Genomic DNA, 17118 nt, shown 5'->3' on the forward strand with positions numbered 1-17118 from the left:
TTGAGGATGAAATTGTGATTACGTGTCAACATAACAATTCTAGATGACTCACTTGTTATTATTATTATAGTTGGATAATTTATATAGGGCCAATTTTGTGACAATCATATCACTTCATTTACTCGTAACGTTAAGTTTTAAGAAAGGGGAGATAGAATTACCGCATCGTGAAACGTAAAAAAAAAACACAAAATTTGAATTTTTTTCTTACCTAGTTGAGAAAGATTTATCTATATGGGTATTTTTATTCCATTTTCATATTTTGACCGTGTTTCTTTGGAGGACTGCGTTTTATTATTTAAATAGATAACACTATTGTATGTAATTTTACCAGAGTGTTTGAAATATAAGTTATTTTTATGTGTCGTGATATTACATAAATATGACTAAACTAATCCCCCATGCCATTTTGAGAAGTGGTATAATCGGTGAATGCATATGATTTACGATACACCGATGTTTTCAAAACATCGCTAAAAAACGTAGGATAAAACATAGATTATTGACATGAAAAAAATTGGTGTATCGAAATGGCGATGTTTTTTTTTATAATGAAAAAAAAATGTGGAAGGCTTTAAAACTATCTTGAAAAATATCTGGCTAGCAAGACCTGGATCTTAGATCACCTTTAGTTGCTTCCCTTGGGGTATTAATTCTGGGGGTAGGGGCAGTACCAAATCTTCAAGGATCTGTCACTTGCCATCGTCCCACAGGATGCCAGTTATGATATCAGTGTCTGAGTGGCATTTTCGTATTTTATCATCTGCAGTGTCGATGTTTTGATAAGCGATGTTTTATGGCATCCCCAGGAATTATCGAACAATAGAAGATTTCAATTTTTTACGGTTTTCTATGTTCAATCGTTTTTGAACAATATACTATTTACAATATCCGCATCCTTTATATCTATTTATTTATTTATTTATATATACGCCCAATGGGCATTTTTATGGACACATTTATGCATAGAAAATTATTATTAAAAAATAAGAAAGACTCAATGGTTTGTAGTAGACTTTGTGGGAGTGGAAGCGGAAGAGGGGTGTTTATAATTGAATTTGATTCCGTGATCGTTTGAAAGAAGACAACTTGATCGATGGTCTATGATTTCAACCACAGACCACAGACTAAAGATATAAACTGAATTGCTGGCAGTGTTGCCAGTTTAGCAACTTTGTCGCTAGATTAAGCGACATTTCGACATTGAAAACGACTTTTTTTATTTTTTTAGCGACAAATAAATACTAGCGACTTTTAAGCGATCTGTAAAAAGATAAAGTAAAAATGGAAATACTTGTGATATGGAAATAACATTCCCAAAAATATTGAAAGGAATGGGAAGATAGACATTTAAAGTTTATTTTATTCAAATTAAATATTTTTGTCATTAATATTACATTTAATTACTTTTAACAATATGATATTATGTGATATTACTTACTTCAAATCAAAATTACAATTATTTTGTTTCTCCTCTCCCCCCGCTATCTAACATCTTTAGATCTGGCGACTTCTAGCAAAACCACCTCTACAAAGGCCCGGGTACTAAAATCAAGATGGCGGCAAAAGACCAATCTTCGCCGCCATCTTGATTTTAAAATGTGCAATAAACAACTGTCAAAAATGTCAAATTGATAAGCATAATTTGTGAAATTGATGCTCCGTACTGAAATAGGTTATGATTTGCAATATTGTCAGTTCTTGGTGGAATTCTATTGTAATTAACAAATTACAATATAAATGGAAATCATTTAAGAGAAGATCTACGAAATTCCAGACATTAACAGGGCTTACGATCTGTCATCGGCTGGTTCAAGTGGCCACTTTATGTACTGCATAACATTCTTGGTCGTCTTTTTCTACCCTTCATTCTTGAAAAATATTTTCATATCCGTTTTACTATTCGCCGTATCGCAAGGCTGGATTTATTCATAATTGATTTTCCATGCATTCGCCTAAGCTAGATATCGTATTTTGACCGCATTTACTTGGCTTTCATACATTGAATTCCTTCCTCTGTCAGTTTCATAATTCACCTCTATATATAATTGTCGGAACTAAAACATAGTTATGCACTGCCAGTCAAGCTTAGATTAATATATTTTTATTTGTACGTGCTGTAGCGCAGTTGGTTAGACAGCCAACTGTGAAACTGACATCGCAGGTTCAATTCCCACCAATTGCAAGAAAAAATCCAACAAAGATTTTTCTCAATTAGCTTGGGTGCTGTGATGTATTACTCTCTGTATAACTTCCTTCCACATCTTCTCTTTCCTATCTGCTGTCAAATCTCTAAAATAGAGACTTTGGTAGCGGGTTAATCCTTTCAAAATAAAAATAATAAAGTTACTATGCTAAGTTTGCCATTTACATTGTTTCCCGTATTCATTCTGCGTTTAACATCTTTTTCTACTCTTCCATCTCTTGAATACATGCTTCCTAGATACAAAAAATTCTTCTATATGCTCAAAGGTAATGTCGTTCACATTTATTATGCACTCGGTATGTATACCTTACTACCCCTTTCAAATACTATAATTTTTTATATCCTTCCATTTGTCACTAATTCGCACTCCATGAATACTGAAATATCATATATGCCATTTCAAATTAGATATGTCTACTAAATCAACAATAATTAACCGTAAGTATTCATTATTTTGAAAATAGAAACTATACTTAGCTTATTTATTAATTATTAACCGTCCCGGACCGAAGGAAACATTTTACATTCCATGCATACATCATACATTCTAGAGACTATTTCTTGCAAACACTCCTTTCTGCTTGTTAAAAGGATTGCATCATCAGCGTACAGCTTGCTTCAAAATTTTCCATTTTTGCTTCAATACCCATAAAATCTATTTCTTTTATACAGTTGCCCTTGTATATATTTTCTTTTTTTGAAATGTATTATTTTAAAATTTAATGTTTTTGTAGATATCTAGGTTAAGTTCTTATTTATTTAATTTGACCAATGAGCGATTTCGCCTAAGCAGACATCTTCAGGACTTATAAATTGTTTACAACATTTTCAACTTTCATACTTAGCTTGCTTAGGAGAAAGCACTCGTTGGTCCAATTAAACAAAGTAAAACTTAACCAAAGAATTTTCTTGATAATTTTATCAAAATCATTTTTATTTAAAAGGCATTCACTGACATTGACATTGATAAATAATAATATGAAACATAACATAAATACCAATTTAGGGAGAATAAAAAACAAAAGAACGTTTAAAATATGTATTTATAATGTTCAACATAGAAAATTAAAAACATAGTTCTTCAAATTTCAATTTTGAATTAGATATGTCTACTAAATCAACAATAATTAACCGTAAGTATTGATGATTTTGAAAATAGAAACTATACTTGGCTTATTTATTTATTATTTTATGATTTTTAAATTTATTTTTATATTAAAGATAATGTTCACCCCTGCAGGGGTGTCCCGGACCGAAGGAAATATTTTACATTCCATGCATACATCATACATTCTAGAGACTATTTCTTGCAAACCCTCCTTGCTGCTTGCTAAAAGAAGTGCATCATCAGCGTACACCTTGCTTTAAACTTTTTAAAATATGTAATTATAATGTTTAACATAGAAAATTACAAACATAGTACTTCAAAATTTCAATTAGGTATCAACAATAATCAGTTAGTATTCATTATTTTGAAAATAGAAACTATACTTAGCTTATTTATGTATTATTTTATAATTTTTATATTTATTTTTTACATCAAATATAATGTTCACCCCCACAGGGGTGTCCCGGGCCAAAGGAAACATTTTACATTCCATGCATGCATTCTAGAGACTATTTCTTGCAAACCCTAAATATCACATTTTTCAACAAACAAGCCCAAGATTTTACTTGTATTTTGTATTATTTTGTTTACTTTTATGTACCGAAACGTAGCACTAAACTTTCCACTCTTACTATATATTTTTTTGCTATGTATTATTTTAAAACATTAATGTTTTTGTAGATTCCTAGGTTAAGTTCTATTTTGTTTCATTTGATCAATGAGCGCTTTCACCTAAACAGGAATCTTCGGGACTGGTAAATTGTTTACAAGATTTTCAACTTTTATACTAAGCCTGCTCAGGGGAAAGCGCTCGTTGGTCAAATTAAACTAAGTAAAACTTAACTAAAGAATTTTCTTGATAATTTTATTAAAATCATTATTATTTAAAAGGCATTCACTGCCATTGACATTAATAAATAATAATATGAAACATAACATTTATACCAATTTAGGGAGAATAAAAAACAAAAAAATGTTTAAAATATGTATTTATAATGTTCAACATAGAAAATTAAAAAAACATAGTACTTAAAATTTCAATTTTAAATAAGATATGTCTACTAAATATACTCTAATACCCGTATGCAGAGACAAAACTTAAGGTGAGGGAAGTACATTCTAATTTCAAATGCAGAGAATAACCCGAAGTTGAAGACAATAGAATGTACTTTCCTCACCTTAAGGTTTGTCTCTGCATACGGGTATAAGACTAAATCAACAATAATTAACAGTTAGTATTTATTATTTTGAAAATAGAAACTACACTTAGCTTATTTATTTATTATTTTATATTTATTTTTTACTTTAAAGATAATTTTCACCCCCACAGGGGTGTCCCGAGCCGAAGGAAACATTATATAATATTTTGAAACATGCCAATCAGAATTAAGAAATTAATTAACAAAAGAAAAATTAAAATTCATTCAAGAAAAAAACACAATCACAGATATGGACCTACATACAATATTCCTCTAAAGTGTGTGCGTAGGTGGCCTCAGTCCTATATTGTTTATCACACATATAAATTACATCGGTAAATCTCTAAAATGTTGTAAAATCAAAATACATATTTGCAGATGATGCACTTATTTACATATCAGAAGATAATTGTGATAAAGTATTAAATATGGTTAATTATGATTTAGAAAATATTTGAAAATGATTCTAAGTGAATAAATAAAAATGAAATAAAAGAAAAACAAAAAACCAATATTTATATTGGGAGATAAAAATATACCGCAAGGATACAGTATTAATATTGATAATGAAGCCAAAAATTCTGTGGATAAAATTAAGTATCGAGGAGTGTACGTAGATAAAAAAAAACTCAATTTTAAAACACATTCTCAATATATAAAAAAAATACATGGGAAGATTGAGAAATGTGATTGATATAAATAGTGTTCTTATACATAAAACAATAATATGCCCACATATAAATTACTGTTCTTCTATTATTTTTGTAATGAAGGGGAAATTGAAAATATTAAAACTACAAAATAAGGCAAAGAGGATAATATATACACAAGTATTTTTGTCTTGTAGGGTTAAAGATTATTTTAAAAGGATTCTTCCAAAAAATAAACAGTGAAGGTAAGAAATACAAAAGGATAGATAAAGGTTCCACTACATATACTTTTCATAGTGAAATATAAGCACCTTATATTAATATCGTTCTGTATATGAAATATTCCATTCGAAAATACTTATAAATTAAAAATAACATTAACATTCATAATGCACTTAAGATGTAGCACTTTTCATATTATTGTCTTGAGTCAATTCAGTATCAAGTTTCTTCCGATCAAGGAGCATGGAAAGTGGAAGCAATGCATCTGGAAAAATAGAAAATAATACAAAAAATATTTGTTCATGATTAAAGTTCAAAAGATTTGGTATAATTTAACAAACACGTTAATATGCTATTGGAAACTGTAGCAATTTTCCATTTTTTTGTTACTCTTACACCAGTATAATTCCTTTTTTTTTAACATAGTTATTTAATAATGCATTTGTAGCTGGTCTATAACATAATTTTAATGTCCAGATGTGCAAGCTTTGTCATTAAAAAAAATGCTGGTTTGAAATCGTTTCAATAGTTCTTTGAATTACTAAATCTCTTTGGTTATTGCAATCTAGAAAAAGTTTTTCAAATTGAGGATTCAAAAGTTTTTGGTTCAAAAATTATATAGTTAAAAAGCATAGTATTAAGAACATCTGCATGAGGGCACAATAAACCACTATGATCCATACTTTTAATAAGAGTTTAGGTACAATCTCTGTCTAGGGGTGGTATCCTAAACCACTCTCGTGGCACAAGAAAACAGATTTTCTCGTGTGTTTTGTATGAAAGACACTCTCGTGGCACGAGAGAAAGTTTTATAGAAAAACTGCTCTCTCGTGCCACGAGAGTGGTCAGGATACCACCCCGGATCTTTATCACAAAGTAACAATGCTCACACATATTTTTTTAAGTGCTACCCGTGCACAATAACCAGCTAAGTACGTTAGTACTGGAAGACTAGTTTCTACAATTATGAAATCTTTGCCTGTTATATTTGTGCCCATATATGAAAATAATAATAAATTATTGCTGTTTGAAATAATTAAAATTAAAATTTTGAATGTAATATATTGTCATTTGTAGCAAAGTTGTACTTGTGTGAGATAAAGCCAAATGTGTTTCTTTAGTAAAGACATTATTTCTCAAATTTAAAGCTTGCCATTTATCCAACCATGTTACAAATTTCTAAAGAAAAACAAAATGTTCACTTTCTGGTGATGAAGTAAGCGGCTTTTATAAAGCATCATTGAATCTAATGCCTTTAAGCGGAGTTTTCTCATTGACAACTTTCCACCACTTTATAATTAAATTATGCTTCTCACCCAATGTCATTAATGCATTCAGGACAAATTCGTTAAAAACACTGTGGACTAATTTTACATTTTGTCTTTCAAAACAAGCAGGAAAAACAGATTTAAGATTGAGAACACAAGAAAATTTTATATATATTTACTCTATTTGATGAAGTGTCTTAATATTGGAAAAACAAGCCTTAGATGTCAGAGTTCCATCAGAATAGCCAAAGTATGGAAAAATGAATATTTCTTCTGGATCTTTCTGATTTAACCAATTATTCCTGGTGCATTTGTAAATATATGGGCTGAATCTAAAACATTAAACAACAATAATGAGCAACATATTACATGGATGTAAAAAAGTGGTTTTTAATTCGAGTGGGGAACTAAAATGCATCATAGCCTTTCTATTTATACAATTATTATCAGTAACCACAAACAAAACACTAAATCCTATTTCTTGAAGGCAAATAATGATTTTAATAATGCTGTGCAATTATATGGCATTTATAGTTTTTACAAGGAGAATGTGCACAACGTCTTAAAAATGAAGAAAGCAAAATTTGAATCATAAAAACATGAGCATTATCATTATTGTAAGCAGCTTTTAAAATATTATCCCCCCTATAGTCAAAATATGGCTATAAGGGAATTTCATTGATCTTCAAAGTTACAATGTGGTCTTTGTTAGTTAACAATTTTAATTTATTATTTATGTAACCCAAAAACTTTTGAGCCAAGACTTAGTAGTGTTCGATTATGTGGAAATATAACATGATCTGTGTTTCTAAAAAACTTGCGATACTGATGACGATACTGACAATAAAATGCTACAAAAAAGTTGGGTGAATATATCTATGCACCAGGTTAGGCCCTCCCTAGGGAGTTATTCTGATGTAAATTTGTTGCAACAGAGAGGGAAATTTTTTTTGAAATAAAGGTTTCAGCTCCTTTACTTCACTAAAGTCAACAGATGGAAGAGTTGAGGAAATGTGGATGTTTAAACATGGGAATAAAGGTGAATGTTACACAGTGTGTAAAGTAGCCACTTAAACCAGACAATGACAGGTCATAAGCCCCGTAAATGCTCAGAAATTTATTTAGTATTTTTGTTTTAAATTTAGAAGCAAATAAAGCACACATTCACAGTCATATTGCTCAGAAACAGTATTAGAATCTGATAATAACAATTATTGCTGTAATACAATTTCAAATTCGTTAATATCATTTATTTTTCTGGGATATTGATGATCTTTCAATAAATTTAATTTGATATTAATTTCCCATGCCATATATTGTTAACAATAATTTACTATCTAAATAGGCACTAGCTAAAATGGTTGGATCTGGATCATTTAAAAGAATGACAAACATAACAGAGTTGTCACGTTTGTGTTTTAGCCATTCTTTGGAGATTGAACTATTCATTTGAAGGCAAGTTAAAAATTCATTAAGTTTTGAAAACTGTATCCGAGATTCATAATCTTTCTATGAGTGTAAACTTTCTACAATAGCAGTTTTAATATTATTCAACTTTTTCCTTTTATACCTTTTCTGGACAGATTCCTTTGACGTTGGAAATGCTCGCTCCGACATCGTAAACAGGTATTTGGGGCAATTTGGTAGAATACAAGGAACAGCTCCAGGTTGTAAATGAGGTATTTTCAGGGAGAGGCTTATATTTTGACCAGTGCATTCATCTGTGTGGTAGGCTGCAGTTTAAAAAAATGCATTCTTGAAATGCAATTTACATACCTGTAACGTAAAAATATTTTAGGTTTTTCTTAAACAACAAAGTAAATCAAATTTTAATTATTAATTCAATCAAATTTTTAGTAAAAAAAAAATTTTCAAATACTTTATTAGCAACACTATAATAATGCTTGCTCTCAGTCTCAAAGAGATGACTATCTTAAAAGTTCCAATGTTTTACAGTAGCACATTTGTGACCAAAAATATTTAAAAAATAGAGAAACTACTTAAACAAGCAGTATTCAAATGTCTTATGTTTTTAAAACATTTGTGACATGAAATAAAATAACTATTAAAGGAACTACTTAAATAATACAACGCAGCCTTCAAAAAAATATTTATCAAAATGTCAAATGTTTAACCTCATTTTTGTGTACGAATAAAATAATTATTATAGGGATTCTATTCAAAATCATATACACAATTCATCATTCTATACCTTATTGAAATATGAAATCAATTTTATTATAATAATTGATATTTTGGAAGTTTGAAGTTTAAAAGATGGCAGTTAAAATTGGAACCAGTTTAAAATATGTTTTTAAACACACGATGATATTTAAAACACCGCCAAGCTTAAGTAATTACTTTGATTTATGATTATTAGTAAGAAATATCAATCAACATACCTTTGACGAGCTCGTAGGAACAAAGTTATGACGACGAATCGGCCGAAGCCACTTTGGTAGAAGTGTTTCATCTTTCGGAAAAGAAAAATCACTTATTTTCGACAAATTGTCGTAATTTCCTCTGCATTTAGGCACATAACATTTAAACACTATTGTATCTTACGTTTTAAAAGGTTTTTCTGGAGTTTTCACTACTAGAAATACTATAAAAAATGATAATTGTATGCGAGCGTCTCGTGACGCACGATAAAAACCACACGAAAACCAATACAAAATGTACTGCGTATACACCATAGATTTACATAGATGGACCATCATGCATCGCCTAAGATTCATCGCCATATTGGATTTTTCTATGCGAGTACCATGGCATTTGTAGAGGGGGTTGTGCTTCTAGCGACTTTTGAACCTCCGTTTAGCGACATCTGCTCGTGACAAGATATCTGTAGTCTGTGCTCGTGACGAGTTGGCAACACTGATTTCTGGATACTGATTAACTTCAACTGCCTCAAACTTCAAATTTCGTTTATTTCCGTTTTTCGTAATTTTGATAAAAGTTAACACTTATTTCCAGAATATTGTAGATTATTGATTAAGTGAGTTCAATTTTAAAAACAAATCACTGACATTTATCTTTTTTTATTTGAACATTTAGTGAAATTTAATAATTGTTTTAATGAACGTCTTTGAATTCGATCGCTTTTAGAAGCGTTAAACACGGTTTAACTGTGAACAAGTCAATTATTTTTTAAAAACATATTGAGATTTCAAATTGAAACCTCGTACTATTGTCTCTTGACCCAAAACACCCTCAACATTTTCTAGAATGAACCCCACAGAGAGTCTCACGGAGGAGAGGAGGCTGGCTTCCTTCAAGAGTTGGCCGTACGCAGATGACGCTATCTGCAATAAGAAGAAGATGGCTGAAGCGGGCTTCTACAAACCGAAAGATTTTCCAGATGATGAGATTTCAGCAGCTTGCTACGTGTGTGGGAAAGTTATGCATGAGTGGGATATAAATGATGACCCTTGGCAGGAACATATAGATCACGCCCCTAACTGCAAATTCGTACAGATTGGAAAACCTGAGGAAGAATTAACAGTATGTTTTTTTTCTATAAATTGTATTTTTTATGTTGCCAAATTTAATCGTCTTAACTCAAGTAATGTTTGTTATATTTATTTTCTAAATATTTTCAGTATCTCTTCCTTAATCTTGATTCGTCATGTTTTTATCAAAAAGGCTCTAAGGCATATAAGTGTATGTAAAAATGACTTATTTTTATAATATAAATATATTTTTATGTACACTAACATGTGTCAATTTTAGTCTTTAGCGCATTTGCCCATGATGCATCAGGTCTAAGGTTCCATTCTTGGTCCTAATACACTGGACCCCATTTTAAATGGTTCCAAAATAACACAGTCCAAAAATTAAATAAAAATATTTTTTAACATTAATTTAACAATGCATAATAGTAATGTAATTATACTCTTCGTTATTGAAATGCCCTACATAACTATTTTACTTGGCGTATAATATAATAGTGATAATGAAAAACTTTGTTGTGATTTTTAAAAGTGTTTTGTTATATTTAAGAAAAAATAAGGTACAATAATACAATAGTCATTTATTATACTTTTTTTTAATTTCAAATTAATTTTTATGCAATGAAACCTATCCAGGATTGTCCCTTTTTAGTATACTTTTTTTTACACTGTACTGTGTGGAACATATCCTCGTATAGAGTTTCCAGTGTATTTATTTTGAAAGATAATTTTCACTGTAATATTTCATTCACTCGATGAATTGTTTTGAGTTTGAGTTCCAGTCAGTCTCATCTGTCAAACTCACCTGTCTGCATTTTAGTTGTATTAAATGCTGTCAACTTTTTAATAACAACCTGTCATGCGGTACACAGTTCTGAGCCTTTTACCTGCTCATCATAGTATCCATTATGTGCGAGGTATATCTAAAAAGTAATTTCAGTTTGTATTCCTTACCATCACAGAGCTGCGATGGCAGTTTCACGCATGCGTGGTACTTACCCTGACCTATTGAGAAAGAGTTGTTTGCCATTATGAGTTAGTTATCTAATGTGTACGTTTCTGAGGTAAGGTCTGTAATACGTTTCCATGTGAAGTACATCAAGCCAATCCACATTCATGAGGTGTATGTAGAACATGTAATAAGTTAATCAATGATAAGGAGATGGGTGAGACCGTTCAATAATATGCATGACGACAAACAACGTGGCCGTCCCTTTTACGAAGAGGGAACACAAAAGCTTGTGCCGCGCTATGACAAGTACCTACAAAATGGTGGGAGTTATGTAGAAAAATAGCTTAAGGCGATCCATCCAGCGCGGAGCAAAAAAAGACAGTTTTCAAACTAAAATTTAGAGTCTAATAATAAGTATAACATTTTTTTTTTAAAACCACATAAAAGATTAAACATTTATCTAGTAAACTGATGAAGTAAAAATTTCTTTTTAAAATTTTATTTGACTAAAAAATTGCAAGGAAAAGTGCACTTTTCGTTTTTTTCAACATTTTCAACACAAATTATCTATATTTAGATAATATATTGTAATATGTTTTATTGTAGTTATTGAAAGATCTATTATTTATCTAAGCCGATGATGAGTTAGTTTTTTGAAAAAAAGCATATAATTTTCGTAAAATACAATTCTTTCAGAGTCCATTTTGGGTTAAATTGTTTAAACTAAATGGCTCTTTCTTATGCATATTACTTTTAAAATTGTTTTTTTTTTTTACATTTCTTTATACAACACACATTTTTCTAGTTACATATATTTTTTATTTTTCAAAAAATGCTAAAATATAAATGTAATTAATATTATAAAATCATGTATTTTCATTGAGAATCAATCATATATTAAACGTACAGTTTGGTATCAGTTCTCTCGGGCGTTCACCGAGTACGGACGTGTTTTCTGTGTCGGATTTTTCGGGACGTTTCTTCTGTGATTTTTGAAGAAAGAAATAGGTAAGAATTTTTTTTATATTTTCGCATGTATAACTACAGTGTGTTTCGGAATCGAGTATTCTTTAGCATATTATATATGAGGCGCAGAGCTTCATAGAAACTGAAACGACATTACCAACTGATTGATTTGTTTTCTGAGGCCTTGAATTATCCAATAAATATTTATTTATTTAACGTTTTGTACATAATGTTATTTGTACATTGGCGGGCTTATTGCCAAATGGCATTTTTTTCCAACCAACCAATAAAATAATAGTTTTATTTTTTTTATTCAAGTTACAGAACATATAAAAATAGAAATAAACGTATTTGTTTATAAATTACCTTAGATCAAAACTATTACTCAAGGGGAAAAATGAAAAAAAGAGGGAAGGAGGAGAGATTAAGGAGTAGAAAAGAGATTTTTCTTCAGACGTGATTTAAACAGAGATAATGTAGCAACATCTTTGATGGATACTTGATGTTGTGTTGATTGTTAGTGCATTTAAAAAATATATATATATATACCTCTACCCACCTAAACAATAAACGTGTTTCAGGAAAAGGGAATTGGCTGCCCAAAGATCTTCTACAGACAAGCATATTGTTTCCAGTAGTTTAAATGAAGCTGATGATGGAGAAAATTACAATTGCGATACTCTTCATTCAACCGTATGTATTGTCATAAATTTAATTACCTAATATAATTGATTATAAACAACTAACTAGTAACTAGTCATTACGGCATTTCTATAAAGGGGTAGGCAGAGAAGGTAGAACGCCACACCAATCTATCCTGGCATCATATATCTTCACGAGAATAATTCATATGTCCACTTTCAAGCACTTGTTGTACTTATAAATTTAGGCATACTCGCATCATATTTATGCTATGCTCAATAACTAACTAAATAACTAAACATCACGCCATTTCTCCAAAGGGGTAGGCAGAGAGAATAGAACGCTATACCTCTCTGTCCTGGCACACGTGGCATGCTTCTTTCACATTCATGCATCTTCTCATGCGCGCACGCCGATTATTCCGACATGGGACAACTCAAATATTTATTGTACTTGATCATGCCACGTCTTTCTCGACCTTCATCGACTTCTACATCCATCATTTATTCGTTCCGCATGAGCGAACCATCATAAAAGACTTTTTTTTATTTTGTTCTACAACTTTTGAAGATGTTTTTTAAATTGACCTAAATTTAAATTTACTGTCTTATATTTCACTTAAAGATTCTTCTCATCGTTTCTTTGAATCCCTTAAAATAAATATGTGTTTATGTTTTTCCTTTTTTTAAAAAAAATGTTATTACTATTTTATTTTATTTTTACATCTGAGTATGTTTTTCATTCTTTATTTCCATTCTTAATTACTCTTACAAGTTTTCTTCATTTTTAATATTATTTCCATTTGTAAATACTCACTACAAACTACAAACCTTAAAATATATTTTTTTTTCACTTAAATTTAAATTTTTAAACAACTTTCATTTATGTTTTCTTTTTCCTTCTCTTTTTTATACTTTCATAATTAACATTAGATTCAATTGCTTTTTAATATGGAAACTTCACTGGTCCATTAGAATTAAGTCCAATTGTGTAAAATATTAAACTTTGTAACTGTACTGTATGTTTCCTGAATAAAAGAAAATATAAAAAAATAAAAAAAGCTTATCTCAGCTTTGCATTCTGGATATAGTGCTGGTTTTAGTTTTTTTTTTTTTTAGTAATAATATTACCAAAAAATGAAATAAATCATTTAATTTATATACCTACTGAGTTAATTATCACTAGCTTATTAAAAATAGAATTCACCGAAACATTTATGCACACTCCATGATAAGCACTGTTGATTCTTGGAACTACATATTTATTTGAGTCAAACTCGGATTTTTTGGTGATTGAAAATGCATATTAAAACCACAGCTAATTGCGTTCCTCATTAAGGGTTCTTTTCTTAGAAAACTCAATTATGTTAATAAAATTTGAACATAATAAAATAATGTTTCCTATTTTATTGTCTTGTGCACTGTTAGATATTGCAAATACCATATATATTTTTTTTATTTTTCCAACAGGTATCTGAAACAATACTTGAAGAAGATGTTGGATATTGTTTGAACGTAAAAAAAAAAAGAAGACGACAATACTCATTTTAGTATTAGTGGACGAAGAATAATTGATTTAGGGTTTTTTTTTGAAAAATTACAAGAAATCGCAAAACATGACAATGCTTTACAGTGCTCCATTATAAATTTAAAGTTTAGATCTGAAGTTAGGAAAGGTTTTTATAGCACATTTGTTGTGAAAAGTGAAATGTGCAATAGAATATTTTCGATACATTCAGATCGTAATGAATCAAATAAAATTGACATAAATCACGCGATAGTTTCGGGAATTATGAGCATAGGTAGCGGATTTTCTCATCTAGAGGAATTAACATCGGTGGTAGATATTCCTTGTATGCAAATTTCGGTGTTTTGACTTCAATAAATGTTTTTTTTTTAAAGACATAACAAGTATATTATATTTTACTTTTATTATGTTGTTTGTGAATAAAGTGTAGCTTTAACAAAAAATATGTTAAGTATTAGATAGAATATGTGTGCTTTTATTAATAATTAAATGGTATTTTTTACTTTCTTTTTTATCAGCAATAATATATTTGTTAATGTAATTGGATATGTATCTGGATAAATAATAAAATATTTACTGATGATAAAATATTGTTTTTTTTTTTGTATACTTTTTATGCATTAAATCGTATCCACCACATTGATATATTAAGACTATGGAATAAATAATATTCCAAAAACGATGTAAAAAAAATAGTTTATACGAAAATTAATGATAGGTGAGAACAAATTTATAATCCAAATATAATAAATAAATTGAGCCGTGAGTCCGTACTGTAACATAATACATATTATTTATCTTGCAAAAGTAATTATAGTTTTCAAAAGGAACTATTGGAACTCAAATTCAAATTCATGACCATGCAGGTAAAAAAAATCTCATTTTTGCGGGTACTTAGCGGGCATACTGTATTTAACTTTACCCAAGCTTGACTCACCCGCGCGCACGGACAAATATATTGCTGTCTCTTTTTAAAACTCACTACCGTCTTAAAACGAAAATGAAATTGTGTTTGGCTGGATGAACCGCCTTAAAGTCTAAAGATTTTTTGCAATTTTTTTTTCTGAAAACATGCTTGTTTTTTTAACTTCTCAACTGGAACTTTCTTTCTGGATATACCTTGTACAAGCACTAATAAATGAATAAAAAATTAAAGGTACTGGTGCCGTTAAAATAAATACATATATTTTTTATAGTTTTGTAAATAACCTTTTTTCTGTTATTATTTTGTATTATGTAAGCTGTAGTAATGGACTTTTTTTTAATATCCATGGTTTGATTTTTCAGCTAGAAGAAAATATCATTTTGGCATTGGAACATAATATATTGCAGGTAAAGAATGCTCAAGAAAAAGTAACTGAAATTATTAAAAGGAAGATGAGTGAATTGCAGACCAAAATACAAATGTGTTGATAATTCTTTATATTCTTTTTTATTTTATTCATACAGATACATATATATTACAAAAAAGTCATGTATCCCTAACTCTATGCGGCCAAGAGTCCTTGGGACTTGGGAGAGTTGGGATACAACATAATGGAAAGTGGAAGCATGCACAATTTCACATTATTAAACAATAGCAAAAATTATTACATAAGCATATATTTCAATAAACATCTGGATAAAACGCTTAATAGTATATAAATCTATGCAATATCTTGCAGCAGTCTCCTGCAATGGTCTCTTCCATTCATTCATTTTACTTTATACATGAATAATATATCTGTACCTCAGAGGCAGACAGATGCAAATCCAAACGTAAAATGTTTCAAACATGTCTAAAGAATCTACTTTCTCGAAGTTATTTCTAATTATATATGGCATTAATTTGTAGTTTTAGTATCTTAATACATTGGTTCTTTCATTCTAAGACTTACATTTCTTCAAAATCAATGGACATGATCATAAACTGGATACGAAAATCAAAATGTAATTTCATCAAATTCTGGATTTGCATCCGTCTGCCTCTGAGGTATAGATGTAATCTCTTAAGTTTATAATAAAATATGCTAATACTATTATTAAACAATTTGTATGATTCTTTCTCTATAAACATTGTAATAAAATTTTTGAAATGAACATGTCTTTTATTTAAAAATTTTATTCTATTTTGTTGTAAGGAAAAAAGATTAAGTACCTATATTGTTTTATGCAATTGGTGCTAAGTTTTTGTATATGTATATACTCTAAGTATAAAACCGATGGTACGTATGGAATTAGTACTAATTAGTACAATTTTAATTAATACTAATGCCATATGTTTGGTCTCCATAGTGCATGAAATTTTACAGTCAAGAAAATGCTGTTGGTTTTTCAAGTTCTTTAAGGAAATGGATAAATTCCATGTTTAAATTTTTTTTCAAATCCATGTTAAATAATGTACAAAAAAAGTATCGCATAAACAAAAAAATCACACAAAAGGTGGTATAAACTTGTACACTCTTTAAAATGTAATGATTTTTTTTAATTTTTTACGCTTTTAGTTTCCTTCAAATCAATACATTTCCTAAGTTGTCACAATTATCAAGCGTTCAAAATACCTACTTAATAATTTCATCATCGCTCCCCTTTTCATATTCAATGGTGCATAGGGGACTGCATTAGTAAATCGAATGCAGCGTAGTGTGGCTATCTGTTACATGCAGGATGGGTGATCAGTCTTACGCTTCAGGTGCCAGTCCAGGAACAATGAAATATTTGAGTAAAATAACCTTTGAAATCAATGTTTCACATCCATTTCACTAGGAATCAAACCCAGGACCTCAACAATGGTAGGCAAACATGTCAACCACTACACAACGAGGCAAGCTTATCTTAACTCAATTTCCTTAGTATGGATTTTTACCCGAGAGCAACACACAGCTGTATTCTTCATCCTCCTGGACACAGAAAATTTACTTGTTTTAAATTTTTCATTTTTGGCAAT

At 29.7% G+C, this 17118-nt stretch overlaps 1 protein-coding gene and 1 long non-coding RNA gene across 3 annotated transcripts; one reads left to right on the plus strand and one right to left on the minus strand.

The window, feature by feature from the left end:
• The first annotated feature begins 603 nt into the window (after positions 1-603).
• Positions 604-16271, plus strand: Det (baculoviral IAP repeat containing deterin). Of its 2 annotated transcripts, none has more exons than XM_088224020.1 (3): positions 604-734; positions 9881-10157; positions 15480-16271. In XM_088224020.1, exons 1-3 carry the CDS (start codon positions 715-717, stop codon positions 15603-15605), a joined length of 423 nt encoding a protein of 140 aa, XP_088080146.1. In that variant the 5' UTR covers positions 604-714; the 3' UTR covers positions 15606-16271. The 2 variants fall into 2 exon arrangements, with proteins under 2 accessions (XP_088080146.1, XP_088080147.1); XM_088224021.1 differs by lacking the exon at positions 604-734 and adding an exon at positions 9508-9651.
• Positions 4287-6960, minus strand: LOC148283088 (uncharacterized). The gene is made up of 2 exons (XR_015821936.1): positions 6833-6960; positions 4287-5650 (listed from the first exon to the last, which is right to left on the minus strand). It is a non-coding gene; the product is annotated as an uncharacterized LOC148283088 (long non-coding RNA).
• Positions 16272-17118: the final 847 nt, after the last annotated feature.

The sequence above is a fragment of the Micrasema longulum genome, unplaced genomic scaffold, assembly GCF_059751315.1.
Source record: "Micrasema longulum isolate JH-2025_06_02 unplaced genomic scaffold, ASM5975131v1 h1tg000261l, whole genome shotgun sequence".
In the NCBI taxonomy this organism is placed as follows: Eukaryota; Metazoa; Arthropoda; class Insecta; order Trichoptera; family Brachycentridae; genus Micrasema; species Micrasema longulum.

Bases quoted from the DNA above. Each gene is read 5' to 3' on its own strand.
- Det (XM_088224020.1), top strand. From the start codon at position 715: ATGCCAGTTATGATATCAGT. The intron at 735-9,880 runs GTCTGAGTGGCA...AACATTTTCTAG, and splicing joins ATGCCAGTTATGATATCAGT to AATGAACCCCACAGAGAGTC. The intron at 10,158-15,479 runs GTATGTTTTTTT...TTGATTTTTCAG, and splicing joins AACCTGAGGAAGAATTAACA to CTAGAAGAAAATATCATTTT.